This window comes from Lissotriton vulgaris, chromosome 9 (genome assembly GCF_964263255.1).
Source record: "Lissotriton vulgaris chromosome 9, aLisVul1.2, whole genome shotgun sequence".
In the NCBI taxonomy this organism is placed as follows: domain Eukaryota; kingdom Metazoa; phylum Chordata; class Amphibia; order Caudata; family Salamandridae; genus Lissotriton; species Lissotriton vulgaris.
The window spans coordinates 168,246,442-168,261,540 of NC_141697.1; the positions used below are offsets into that span (position 1 = coordinate 168,246,442).

Sequence of the window (15,099 nt, forward strand, 5' to 3'; positions counted from 1 at the left end):
CTTCCTCTTAAGATTTTTGATATGGTTACTTGGGCTGTGCCGAAAAATATTTATTAAGTTCTCACCATCCCTCTTCATTTTGAGAAACCAACAATAGATAGAATCCAACAGGTAATAAATATTTTATCTGGGCATATAAAGGGGTTCGGATCTCTTGGAAAAAGCTGCGGAGACGGAGAGAGAAAGGGGGACTATTGTTACCGGACATTTAGTATTAAGCCTGGGATTTTCAAATCGCTAGCTCTAGAATGCTTTTTAGAACCCCAGATGACACGGATGTCGGAGTTATTTTACGCACAAAGATAAAAGCAAGCAACATGGGCCCTGGTGGTTTTCTTTTTAAGGTTGGGGATGACAATTTTTCAAGAAGATTATGTTAAAAGTACCACAAACACTCACTAAAATGTGGGGCACGATAAGAAGGCGGCAAATAGACTATTATTCTTTCTCAGCTCCAATTTGGGAGTCTCAAGGGACACTGGACTGTCTCAAGCATAAATTGGCTTTATCAATGAGGGAGATGGGTATACTTGTCTGGGGTGAGATTACGCAGGACGGGCAGTGAATCACATGGAACGAGATAAAAGATCTTATGGGGGACGGAATTTCCCATTTTAAGTAAATGCAATTGAAGAGCTAGGCCCGGGCACGGAAAAAAACACTGGGTGTAGCCAATGACTAGGTGAAACAACTTTCAGGTAAACCCCCCAGTGTGAAAGAAGTCTCCTTCTGGTATTGAGGTTTGCAAGATACCACTGACAGAGAATTCACCATGGTAAAAGATCCATGATGCTTGCCGAACTGCAACTTACAATATATTTGGCAAATATCAATGTGTACACTTTACACTATGGTTAAGCCTGCATTTTTAAAAAGAAAACACTTCTTCTCACTTCATAGGGCATATATAACACCAGAGTAGCTGTCCAAAATGAGGAAAGGGTAGCTGTCTGCCTGTGCAAAGTGTGGCTTGGAAAAAGCGACAGATGTACATATGTTCTTCCAATGTACACAAATACAGAATTTTTGGCATGAAGTTGAATCAACACTTTCAGGTATTTTGGGGATACACATAAAGGTAAGCCTCTCATCAATTATTTTTGGGGTGATGGAGGGGGTATCAGGAGCCACCAGCATTGTTTTGCTTTATGTATTATTGCTCAGTAGAAGGGAGATATGTTGTAACTGGATAAGTGAAGTACCACCTCAGTAGCCAAAGTGGTTAGAGTCCATGTTTTATATGTCACGAATGGAATTGTTGGGAAAAGGGTCCAAAAAGAGGAAAAGATTCTGGGGTATACTACAGAATTTGGCAGGGGCTAACCGAATTCAAATGAATGGGTAAAAAGATAAGACAATCATGAAAAGAACCCCGTTCAATGATTACACCATCATAACTCTCTGCTGTAGGCTGCAAGGGCCTCCCAGTACACTTTATGCAGCCGCCGTAAAATCGGACGTTGTCTGAGAGAAATATCCCAGAAGGAGGATGGTGTCTTAACCCAATGCCCTTTTTCTCTACCCCTGGTGGGGGTCCATGATTTTTCTCCTCCGCAGAGAAAATGCAAGGGTAAAAGTCATTTCAAACCTGAGGTGAATAAGGACAAAAATAAAAAAGACTGATCTATACCATGAAATGATCTGCATGGAAATGGAGAACTTGAGAAGGAATTAGAATCCTGAAATTAAAACTTAACAAGGGAAGAGAAACCAGTGTTGATTTTGCAAAAAATCAAACCTACTGCTAAAGGTGGTAACATAGGGGGCAGGAACCGTCCGCCACAAGGGCTGTGGTACCATGCCCAGAATTAGGATGCACCCACCACAGTGGCGGGTGCATCCCACATTTTTAACATTGCGACTGACAGTGCTGAAAGCACCGTTCGCCGTAATGTCAAAAATGCATTTTGTGCGTTTCTCAGCACAACATGACAGGCCCCGCAGGGTGCCTGCCATGTTGTACTGTGAAGCGCAGGGGGGTACCATAGGTACCCCCCATGCAGACACCCCCCCTTCACCCTCGGAGCCCGCAACGGGCCCCCAAAGCAAGGACGGTATGGCTTTTCGTGGTGGCAATGCCGTCACGGGAAGGCATTTCCCTCAGACCATCCTAATATGGCTGGCGGTGTCTGACAGACACTGCCACCATATTAGACCTTTTCCGCCGCTGTCTCAAGGCGACCGCGGCGGAAAAGCGGCGGACGGTCTTCCTGTCCACCACGGTCCCGTCCGCCATTGTAATATGGCGAAGGAAATAGGTGGCGGACGGGCAAAGATGGTGGACAGATCGCCACCACCTGCATGGTGGTGGCGATCTGTCCGCCTTCCTAATCTGCCCCTTAGTTATTATGAACAAAATGAATGACATTGATGAAACTGATGGGCAATGTTATTCAATAATTTAAATTGCTATGGAAACTGAATTATAGCTTCATTAAAGATTTAAAAGTTAGGAATGAACTGAAGTTGAACATATTGAAAGAAAAAGGATTTGTTTTATTATTTGAAAGTCTCTTAATACAACAGATGCAGTGACTCCAAAGATATACTTTATGAGTTTGTATATAAGCTGCAGAAAGTGCAGCTGTTAGTTTCCAATTATGTGCAGTTTCAGAGAAAAAGGCGTAAGGAACTGCCCTGAGACATAAATACTGGTCCAAAATTATCAAGTTGTCAAATATAAAGTTGGAACTTAGTGGCTGAAACAAGGCTCGATACTTGGCAACATCACCTACACAAAACACTGTAACCTCATTTCATATAAACATATTGAGCTGCCTTCAATCTTTCTCCCAAGATGGAAAATGCACTATAACTGTGCACATTGCAGAGAATCCAGAGGTAAAGTACCTTGTGCAACTGTCACAAATGGCAAACATGAACACAGTCTCTACACTGATTTCATAAAGCAAAGAAATGCAACTTCCTTGATAGAAATCAGTGTTTAGAGGTCATCAGTAAACACAAAATCCCCTAGGCATGGCCCTAAAATGTAAGATAAACTTCTTTCCTGTTGTGAACTGCAGACTCAAATGACCCATGTCATCCTGCAGGTGATGACAATTCTTTACTAACAACAGCATTTCAGTTAACTGTCACCAAAGCTAATAGTATGCATAAAATTTTGCAGCAAGCTTCTCCCATATGAGCATATGGAGTACTAAATATAACAAATGTTCTTAGTAAAAGATCTTATTGAGAAAATATTTGACATTTGGTTGACAAACACAGCAACATGAATGTGTTAAACGCTCATCATTACACTTTTATCTGCTACTATCAAATCTTAATGGGGTGCAAAGATATCTCTGTTGCATGCACGTCCTTGACACAGGGTGACACTGGACTGCTGAAGAGACAATTTGAGTACTGGTAAGTTACACACACAGGGAGTTAAAAGAAATAATCAAAAGTTACTACAAACAGCACATTCAATGAAAATGTACTAAGATAAAAGTCTGGAGCAGGGAAACAAGTAGAAATAATAGAAAATATGAATGAATGAGGGAAGAAACGCTGGAAAAACAACATCCCCATGATTATGTACCAAGAAGAAAAGAATAAACACTGATAACTACTAATTTTTACAATTTTTAAAACATTGGAAAGCACTGAAAAATCTCACCTAGAAACAAAAATCAGGAAATCTAATTAAATGTTGTTGGGTTTTATCTTTGGAATGGCTTTAAAGACAATCATGCAAAAAGGTGGAATGCCAGGATGATGTAATATTAAGAAAGGACTGGGGATCTGTGGGAAACTCTAGAGTTGGGGCTTCAGGCAATATAGGCGGATTACAGGTTTAGCGGTGTGAGAGCGGGCCACTACACCACCGCCCAACTCCCCCACCACTAAACAGGGCTGCAGCCCACTAACCAGATTACAAGTATTATCGTGGTTTGGTGGTCTGGTGTGTGGGCAGGCGACATGGCATTCCCACAATGGTACAGTTTAATGGCTCATATGTAAGCCTTAAACTGCTCAGCTGTGTGACTGCCAAGTGCATGTACCTGCACAGCATGGACTATGCCGTCCATGAAGTGCAGGAATGGGCTGTATGCACAAAGGGGGCACAGCAGGTGCCCTGTTGCATGCACCGCCATGCACAGGGCCAAGAGGGGCCACTTTCTTTCCTCACCACCAGCAGTTTCATGGAGTAAGAACCTCCATGGGACCGCTGGCAGTGAGAAACCTCATAAAATGTTTAGCAGTGCTGCAGGGCACTACCAAGCGTATTTCAGTCCTAAGACCACCGCGCTATGTGGTGGTGCCATGGATGTCTGACCGCCTAAGCTGTAATTCACCAGTCGGATGCCGGTGCAGCGGTGGCTGTACTGTCCCCAGTGAGTTTGGCGGACCTTGGACCACCAAACACATAGTTAGGCCCCAAAGACTAGTTCTGTTTAAATGCCAAGGTAAGGTGTGGCCTAGTCTTTAGTAATGCTGACAGGTCAGAATAGATAGGGCCATTATCATGATCTTTCTAATGACTTTGGAGGGATGGCGCAAAATGTCCATATATTAAACTTGAACATAATGTAGTAGCTGTAATAGCACTACCTTACCATGATAATCATTTCAGGAGTTTTATAGCTGGTTACCTTATTAACTAACCTAAGATGTTTCATGACATTCATATGTAGTTTTCCTATCTCTGCGCTTTAAATAACATGATATGGTAATAGTAAGAGAAGACAGGCAAGTTCAGGGTTGACCTATCACATTCCCTTGCAAGAAGCCTGGCCATATAGTTAATGTCTTTCTAACGATAGTTAAGAGAGTCAACCTGTTGACTGCTATCCATGAACATACAAAAAAGTACTGTCCATCATGATACAAATTAAGGGGATCCTAAAGTGAGTTTTGGTGACCAGCTGCTTCAAACTGAATGTGAGCAGTTGCCTCTTTCTGATATCAATGTTTCTGTCCAATGAGGTATGTTTGGGGATGGAAACAATCAATTTAAAAATGTCTCTAGGCAGAAAAATCAGAGAATAAACGTTGTGGTACACAAATATCGTGATGCACAAACAGCATTGACAAGAATATTGTTTTTTGGGAGGCAAGTAATTTTGATAGAAATATTATCAATGTTTTAATAACATTTTCAATATTATTGTTCATAAAAATATTTAGTTGATATATACATTTTATGTGGTGCTAATTGTTAATATAATGGTTTATAAAAAATATTGCTTGTAAACATTTTTTTTATTTCATTGTATATAATGATTTATAGTGTTGTGGCAGGATGTTGGATTCATGGGGGGATAGGGTGGGATGTTAATTATTTAATAATAATTACTGATTGTTTAATTAATTTTATTTAATTATATGATTGATATTTATTATGTACATTTTTTAATGCTGATTTATTTTTCTTACATTATTTGAGGGCTTTGTGGATGTATAGGGTAGGAATTTAATTGAGTAATAATGATTTAAAAATGAATTGTTAATTAATTTCTTATGTAATTGATTTTAATTAATTTAGGGAATACTTATTTATTTTACTGATATTTTAGTTGTGGGTTTCGAGGTTTGTAGGGGTTATAGGGTGGAAAGTTAATTGATTAATAATTAATTAATTATTATTATTGTTTGTAAATCTATAATTTAATTGAATTTTAAATATTTAAATTATGGAATACATATTTATTTTAATGATGTTTTTGTTTGTGGGCTGCTAGGTTTGGACGGGTTTAGTTTGAAAAGTTAATTAAGTAATCATTAATTACAAATTAATGATTAATTGTTAATTCATCATTTGTTTGATTTTAAATATGTAAATTAAGGACTATTAATTACTTTAGGTTATATTTTCGCTGCGGGCACTAGTTTTGTAGAAGTTTACAGTGATAAGTTAATTAAATAATAATGGAATAAGATTTATTAATTGAAAATTATTTTATTGAATAGTAAATATTTAAATTGTTTAATTTATTTATTATTTACTACAAATGCATTTTTATGTTAGTTCATAATTTTTATATTAAAGTTAATTATTTTTTCTTAATTCATGGTGTTACATATATATGTAATGTTTTTGAAGGAAAGTACTTTCCCTACTCCTGTTTAGACTGCAGTATATATCATAAAACTAAACTCTTTGAAATGTACCCTTTCGCTACAGTTGTGCTATTTGGAGTGAGACTAGTAAATCGCACCCCTCCAAAATCCAACACTTTCCCTCCCTACTGTTTTACAGACTGGAGTGGGAATTGTAACTTTTGCCCCTCCAAAGCCCAACACTTTCACTATGGCTGCCCTATTCGGAGTAGGAATAGTAAACTTTACTCCTCTGAAATCCAGTGCTTTTCCTACTGTTGCAGAGACTGGAGTAAGAATAGTACATTTTACATCTGTCCGGCGAGGGACTTGTAAATTTCACCCTATCCACAATTCCAACACTTTCCCTACTGTTGCATAGACTGGAGTGGGACTAGTAAATTTTCCTCCTTCAAAGTCCAATACTTTCCCTACTGTGGTTCTGTCCGAAGTGGAATTAGTAGATTTCACCTTCCAAAATCGAACACTGGGAATAGTCAATTTAATAGTCAATTTTACGTCTCCAAAGTCCAACACCTTCTCTACTGTTGCACTAACTAGATGGGAATAGCAAATCTCACCTCTTCGACACCCAACTCTTTCCCTACTGTTGCACTGACCGGAGTAAGAATAGTACATTTTACCCCCCCCCCCCCCCCCCCAAAATCCAATGATTTTCCTATTGTTGCTCTGTTTGGAGTGAGAATTGGAAATTTAACCCCTCTGAAGTTCAACACTTTCCCTACTGTTGTATTGTTTGGAGTGGTACTATCAAAAATCACCCCTCTGAAGTCAAACCCTTTCCCTGCTGCTGCACAGATTGAAGTAGATATTGTCAATTGTACTCCTCCAAAGTCCAACATTTGGCTCACAGTTGTGTTCTTTGGAGTGGGATTAGTAAAAGTTATCCCTTCGAAATTCAATGCTTTACTCACTGTTGAACAGGCTGGAGTGAAAAAAGTAAATGTTACCCATCCGAAGTCCAACACTTTCCCAACTTTGCATAAACTAGAGTGGGAATAGTATATTTAATATTGTTAGAATTCAATAGGGTTCATAATTTAGGGTAAATAGTTGATAGCCTTAATTGTTTTATTTGTATATTATTTTACATTATTTGTTTTTATTTTCTAATTTGTTTTAGTAGTTATAGTATTTTTTGTAAATGTGTTTTTGGGATTTTTCAATTAAAACAATATAGTGTCAACATTCTCCTATTCAACTTTTGATATATTCTGTATGGTTTTATTGTGTATGTGTGTTTATGTACCCTCCCTCCTCAGACACCGCATGCAGCCTTGACCCGCTGTACTTTACCTTCTCAAAATATTTTCTTCAAATTGTCTTCTAGATCTGAAGGTAAGAGCCAACTGAGCCCAACCCACATTTTGTACCCGACCCATAGTCGGTGATTTATTTTTTTTTACTTTGGCCCGGTCTCCAGATGTCCACAGTTGGCGATTTGATCTTTAAGGCACTATTTTTACTTAAACCTAAAACATTCATAACTCTGGTTCTACAAAATGGATTTTTGTCATTTTAGTGTTAAATAATGTATTAAACTGTACTCAGTGTTTCTAAATTGGTGTGTGATTTACCTTGTGTTGTGTTTTTATTTTATTACTATTTGTCTGCTGCATAAATACTTTATATATAGCACTAAGTTAAGCCTGACTGTTGTGTGTTGACCTACCAGAGGGTTTAGTACAGGTTCATTTTAGTGACTTTGGTGGTTCACCCTGACAGGGATTGTGGCGGCTTCTTGAACAGGGGTCATCCCTCATTCAACCAACAATTCATTTCTCACTGTTATCAACAGTGGAAAATGTAGAAATTGTTCATTAAAAAGTGATAAAAGTTCATTTGAAATTTCAAAAAAGGCAGACTTGGTCATTTCAAACTATAAACTTATTTTAGTATTCCATATATCTTCCCAGTGAATATGTTTTAGATTTCATCTGCAGAAATGCAGTAAATTTCAAAGGTTCCAGGTGAACTAAAGTTCAAAGTTAGAACTCTTTGTGTCATACACAATGCTTAATGGACTAAAGACCATCAATAGCTGAAAAAACTGTTTCCCCTTAAGATCATTTTAGACCCTTGCCCAAGACCAATGCTCAGCCAAGTCACCCCTAATTCACCCAAATGATCACAGGTGTCAAGGTCTGAGAGACAAATCACAGCGATGTCTGTGCCTCAGTCTTTGGAAAGAATTCAACCGCACTGCATAGCACAACCTGACCACATAATCTTAAGGAAACTTTTAAAATAACAGCACTTTTGAAGTTAGCTTTCTTTGAAAGTCTTTGGACTATGCTTCCTGGTTCATTGCTATACACTTGAGCATTTCTAGTTTGAGATAAAATCAAGGCCACATGCTTCAGACTCACCTGTGGCCTTGGGTGGCCAGTAACCAGACAGGTCAACTCTAGTGTTTCTCCTTCACGGATGGTGTAGACTCTTTCTGAGTAACGCTCCTCCTCTATATTACAAGCCAATCCTGAATGGACAATTCTCACTGTGGGTGGAGCTGTCAATGGAGAAACAGAGGGGAAAAATACAATGCTATGAGTTTAATGACCAGCAAAATATTACAAAACAAACAACATCATAAGGATTTCCAGTCATAAAGTGGTCCAAACTTTATTTGTTTCCCCATATGATAATTTCAATTTCTGTTTTCTTATGGTACTACCATAGCATCTTGTGGCTCACTTTCATTCTCTAAGGTGCATTCTCAGACAAAGCCATTAGAACACTCATTACCTTTATTTCACAGCACTATCTAGACACCATAACATTGGTAGTTGAGGACACAGCGTGTTGAGAATGTTAAGGGCAAGAAGAATAGTAATTGCATTCAATTTTCCACACACTTTTGTTTCATATCATTTTACAGCTTATGATAGAAATTTCTATACACAATGCTCTAATGTGATCAAACTAAAAGTTTAGTTACATAAATATGCAAACTTAAAGTGCATCAGTACTGCAGGGAAGATAAACTAACATTTAGATTTACCATATGCGTTCATAAGTAATTAAAGAACACTGTAGATTAAAGAAAATCAAAATGATCAGAAAATGACCAATATTGCTTACTCACTCCAGTCTCAACCCCAGGCATTTTTATTATAAATGTAGGTCAGTGTTGCATAGCACTGTTTTAATAGATCCTCCAGATTTATGAAGTAACATTAATATTTGGAAGGCATATTTAGTCTAATAGCCACTGACAATGAAGATACAACAGGGGTTGATAAACACATGTGAGATTGGGATTTTGAAATCATTCAACGAGATATATGGATATATGTGTAGTAACAATATCCTCAAAGAGGGACAGTTAGGGCCCCAATAGCTGAATCATTCTATCAGATGACTTTAATCTTGTAAGTAAATGCAGACAGGTTCAATTAAGTAGGAGCTTTTGTCAAATTCTTATTGTTTTCTCATGGACTCATCCCTCTGATGTGTCCAGCACATATTGTTGCATCATTATATATGTCTTGGAAGCATGCAGTGTCTTTACCATTGACAATATACATGTATTCTGTCTTTCACTTTACTATGTGTGTATCATTAATTTGTGTTATATGACAAGTAGCCGTCCACAGAGACTTTCTTCAGCGTCTTTCCCACCCTCATAAAATTCTATAGGTGTAAAATAAGCCCCTTTTTCTCCACTGTTTCATACAGTTAAAATATGTGACATGCTGTGATCTTCTCATAATTACGGCGAATGAATAATAATACCAAGCTAATGGAACTGACCCGTAATTTAAACAAACCTAAGGGGAAGTAAAACACTATTTTAAAAACACAAAAGAAAAAAAATACATGCACGCAATATATTGTAGAAACGCATACATTGCATGAGAAAAAAACAAACACTATTAAATGTATTTGTTATCATGATAATCGTTTTTACAATAGATTTTGGTATACAAAGAAATCCAAATCCTATACCTTTTCATATTATTTTTTTAGATCGGTTTTTCAAAGCCTGTAGCAAAAGTTAAAAAGAAAGTGATGCTGCTTTATCAAGGAAATGTTAGTAACTAGAGATAAATAACGGAACTCATTGGAGCACGAACAGTAAAGATGTCCAGCATGTAATGATCAGGAAAGCCCTCCTCAAAATCTGGAGGGAGACCCACTGTATTACTCTCATCTCGACGAAGTTGCCTCAATTGCAGTGAAAGCTGAATCGAACTGGAATGTCTGTTGTGATCAGAACAGCAGGCCACCGGAATAGGTGGCTAGGGCTTATTATGCTTATTTGAATAAAGAAACGTAATATTGTCAGTAAAATAACAAATAATCTAAAATCATGATTTGAAAGTGATTATTGGGCACTTCTGGCTAATGTCAGGATATGCCCACTGAATATTGGGCAATGCTTGCTGAAACTCACCGCGCATGCGGACGATATAGCTATTTTTTCATCTGATCCAAGCTCGTCAATAGAGGGTCTCAATATGGAAGCCAAGAAGTTTGGCCTTTATTCGGGCTATAAAATTAATATTAATAAAACGCAGGTGCTTCTTAATTATCTGCCGGAATCTCCAATGGAAGGCGTATGCCCGACTGCTATGTATTTAGGAGTTTGTATATCGCCTACGGTCGAACTTATTCATGTATGAAATTATGATCCTCTGGTAGCTATTATTACTAAGCAACTGAAATTGTGGCACAAGCTTCCAATCAGTATTTTGGGTAGGTGTAATATCATAAAGATGAAGATAATACCTATATTTTTGACTTATTTTGGTCGATTCCGTTGCACATTCCTAATCTGTTTTTTAGCAAACTGGATGGGGGTTTAAAGTAGCTTTATTTGGGGATATAAAAAGTCAAGACGCGCCATGGGATTAATGAAGCTTCCGTATAATCAGGGGGGTCTAGAACTCCTCGACATTAAATTGTATTTTTGGGCTCCATTTATCGGTTGTCTGCACAGTCTTGTGAACCCATAGAAAGCAGATTTTTGGCATTGGCTTGTTCTTAGTCTAGAGAGTTGGATGTTTTTATATTTAATTAATGACCCTAACTATATTAAATGGGTACGGTTTAAGGCTATTAGAGATTGTGCCTAAATATGGCAGGGCATTCTGGCTAGATCTTTATCTCTAATGCATGATAAGCTCCCTCTCTGGGGTAACCAGATGTTGCCTGAAATACTTCAGGATTCTGCGGGCCAGCAATGGGTGAAGCAGGGCGTCCATTATCTGGGGCAGCTGTATGATTGTAATGGTTTTAAATCATTTGAGAATTTACAACTTACTTCTGCTGTCCCTCGACAGATTTTTTTTAAATATCTTCAGGTCAAGGAATATTTCATTAGACACCTTGCTATCCGGAGTGTCTCAAGCTCAGGGGTTTGGGAGTGCATGTGTGCTCTGAACCGACAAGCAGCCATCAGTTGGATGTATTGATCTCTCTGCCAGTTCAGACCTGATGGTTGTGAAAAATTAGCATCAAGATGAAGTGAGATCTTGGGGATAAATATTACTATATGGGAGGTAAAGACTGCTTTTGAAATCAGAGCACGCTTGGTACACTCGGTCAATTTACGATTGCCACAATTTTGGATGATCTGTGCACTTTATTATACACCGGAGAGGATCGCTAGATGGTCTCAAAGAGGGTTCATGTGGGGGCTGCGTTATAACTGCCCCAAGTGTGGGCTATTAGCAGCTGATGATTCATATTTTTGTTACATGTCCAGATTTCCTTTTTTTGGCAGAAGATACTATTTGTTATTAAACTCCGACTTGGGGTTGAACATACATTTACGACAGATGAGAAAATGCGTGTGATAAAGAGGATAGTGGCGAGCATAAATCTGTATTTGCAATCATGTTAGTAGCTGCCCCGCTGGCAATAGCTAGAGCCTGGATTTCACCTAAGCGTCATCGTAAGGGAAATTGGCAAAAGAGAGTAGGCTCTAGCTAAAGTAACGGGTATCTGCGCCCTACAAACATTTGATTATATATGGGGCTGTTTAGATGATGCATAGGCCGATGGCCTTATGAGATTAGGATGCAATTCTTTCGTTTACTTTCTAGTTTTCTTGATTTTCAGTAAATATGTGTATTTGTGTTAAGCATTCATTTCTAGATGTTAATTTGTATACCGAACTTTGACACCTCAACTTAGATTCACATTGTATCATTATCTTATTTCTTGTTACCACCACTGTATCTTTTTTTTTTCTTTGTATTTTGTATTATTGTGGATCAGAATTTGGAATGTATTTCTTTTTGATAATAAAAAAGTTTTTTAAAAAAAGAGAGTGATTATTGGATTTATTTTTATATGGTGCTTTCAAACAGAGACACATAGCATCTGACAGGAGGCAGTGCAGAGAAGGACAGGATTGAGAGGGGAGTGCAAAAGAGCATCAGGAGCCATTAGAGAGAAGTGCAGAAGAGCCCCCCCCCCAGTTGGAGAAAGTAGGCCGTGCTTGTTTTAAAAGTTGGTGGAGGTTGACTATAAACAATGTAGGGTACAAGCACATATTTATTTATTAAGTTAAGCACTGTGAAAAGTCATGCATTACTTGTCCAAAAGATGACATTTTATTTTCTAAAAGTAGTGCCAGTTTCAAGGTAGAGTTAATTACCATCGGATAACAGGTACATAAGGTTTGGGGGAGAAGAAATGCTCCCAATGGTACTAGTAGCTACCAGCGATATACAAAAAAAAAAAATTCAACGTCATAGCTGCGCATTAATCAATGAATAATTAATGGATGGATGTAGAAGTAGAGAAGCATAATATTCATGTATAGACAATGGGGCCATATGTGTATACCTGCAGAGTTAATTTTCAGCCCCGCTTTAAACACATTTCGAGTGATCTCGAGGTATACAAATTTGGAACTCAAATGACCTCTGTCCCTCCTGTGGAGTTTTAAGCTGCATCAGGAAACTATTGCGATTAATACTGTAGCTAAACACTTACTGCCATCTGCAGATTTAAACCTTACAAGTTCAGAGATATGAGGAATAGCGAGCAGAGCCGGACAGGCATTCTATTCCACCTGGCATTTCCCCAGTGGGCTGGAGCCCTTAGAGGCTGGGTATGAAAGTCAAGGGCTGCTCCAGGCGCTTCTGTCACTGGAGGCTTCAAGAGACACAGAAAAAGAGGTAGGGTGGGGGGATAGAAACAGAGTGATCCGACGGAGAAAAGAGAGAGGAGATAAGGGATTGACACAATGGAAGAATAGATAGAGAAAGATTGCCTTAATAGACTAAGGCAGCTGGGCTATTTTGAGCATTTTTGCTGGGCTGCTTTTAGTTCCCCAGCCCGTCCCTGATAGCAAGCAATTAGTATGATGTTGTACACTGGTGTCGCCATGGCCTTTTGTAACTGGAACAAATTCAATTTTTTTAATGCAAGGTGCTTATGGCCAAATTCTCAAAAAAACCATATGCCCAGCATGGACTCTATTTACAACTAGAATTTCCACCAGGGAAACATGGACATCAGTGCTGTCTGCATTAAGCAGCTATCTTATTTCCCTGCTCAGTTTTGTTCCATAGGTCTTAGGGCCAGGTGAGGACATCGTGTAGCAGGCAGTAAAAGTTAGGACTGTTTACCCAGCATATGTTGCAAAAGTTATTTTAAAGCACACATTTTCCACTATTTTCTATCACGAATGGCTTGATGGGAGAACCTCTCATATTTCCTTTACAGTGGTTGTCCCACTCTCTTTCTCTGAACAGGGTGGGGATGGAATGAAAAATGTGCCAAGGCTGATTTTGGTTCCCAGTGTAGCCCGGAACATTATTATGTCGCAGACTTGACACAATTCACAAAAGGACTTACAACTCGTAAAGTTACAATGGGGGAATCTCCACACTGAGCACTATAGACCGGAGTTTCCACACTGAGGGGTCGATTAGGATCGCGGACAGACTTGCATCCGTCCGCGACCCCAGAGCAGGAGGGAACCTCCGCATGGCAATTAGGATGTGACCGCCACCCTGGCGGTCACATCCTCTATTTTTAACATTGCCGCGGGTGCAGCTTCAAGCTGCACCCGCGGCAATGTTAAAAATGCACGCATTGCATTTGCATGCAGAAAGAGGCAGGCACCGCGCGGTGCCTGCCGCTTTCTGCATGCAAATGCAGGAGGGTACCATAGGTACCCCCCATGTGCACCCCCCACCCCCCCTTCACCTAGGGGGCCCGCAACGGGCCCCTGCAGTGAAGTTCCGTATGCTTTTCCGCGGCGGAAAACCCGCCGCGGAAAAGCATATTGTACTGCCCATCCTAATATGGTGGACGGTGTCTGGAAGACGCCGTCACCATATTAGAGCTTTTCCGCCGCGGTTGTAAGCTGACCGCGGCGGAAAAGCTGCGGACGGAAACCAGGACCCACCAGCCATCCTAATCTGGCGGTGGGTCCTTGGTCAGTCCGCTGCGGATTTTCCGCATCCTCGGGGCCGGCGGTGGCTTCCGCCGGCCCCGAGGATGCGGAAAATCCGCAATCATAATGACCCCCTGAGTAGGGAGATTCTACCCCGAGTGCGGAGATTCCGTATTGAGTGCAGAGACTCTGCCCTCATAACTTTACAAGTCACAAAACGCTTTATGAATCAGGCCCACTATGTCTAACTATATGAAAACATGTATTTTTCTGCTAATTTAATTTCATTAATTCCTTTAAAGTCGTCTGCTAAACTTTGAGATTTCACCACCAAAAAGTACTTCTTCTATGCCATTTAATTTTCTTAAACAGTGTAAAAATGGCAAAGCACAGAAACATTTAATAACATTTTTAATTAGTTTACTGCAAAACAGAGCATCTGTTGTTTTATATAAATTGTCTCGAAAAATAACAACAAACTCATATTTCCTTACAACATTTCATTCTTCTTAGCTAAGGTTAATGAAGGAAGTATGAGATCATATCCAATATGTAAATGTTTATAATTGCAGTTCCGCATCCTAGGTGTTATTTATTATATTTGCATCCAAGAAAATGAAAGATATAATGCTTTACTAATGCAGTCAACACTGCTATCTCCATTTGGGAGG

The 15,099-nt window shown here is 39.1% G+C and overlaps 1 protein-coding gene across 4 annotated transcripts in view; it reads right to left on the reverse strand.

The window, feature by feature from the left end:
- Positions 1-15,099, reverse strand: part of MDGA2 (MAM domain containing glycosylphosphatidylinositol anchor 2) — a 1,595,858-nt gene that overhangs the window by 1,101,851 nt on the left and 478,908 nt on the right. For all 4 annotated transcript variants that reach the window (XM_086937278.1, XM_086937277.1, XM_086937275.1 and 1 more), the window contains exon 2: positions 8,439-8,578. In XM_086937278.1, coding sequence (XP_086793404.1) covers positions 8,439-8,578 — 140 coding nt within the window. The remainder of the gene's footprint in view (positions 1-8,438; positions 8,579-15,099) is intronic.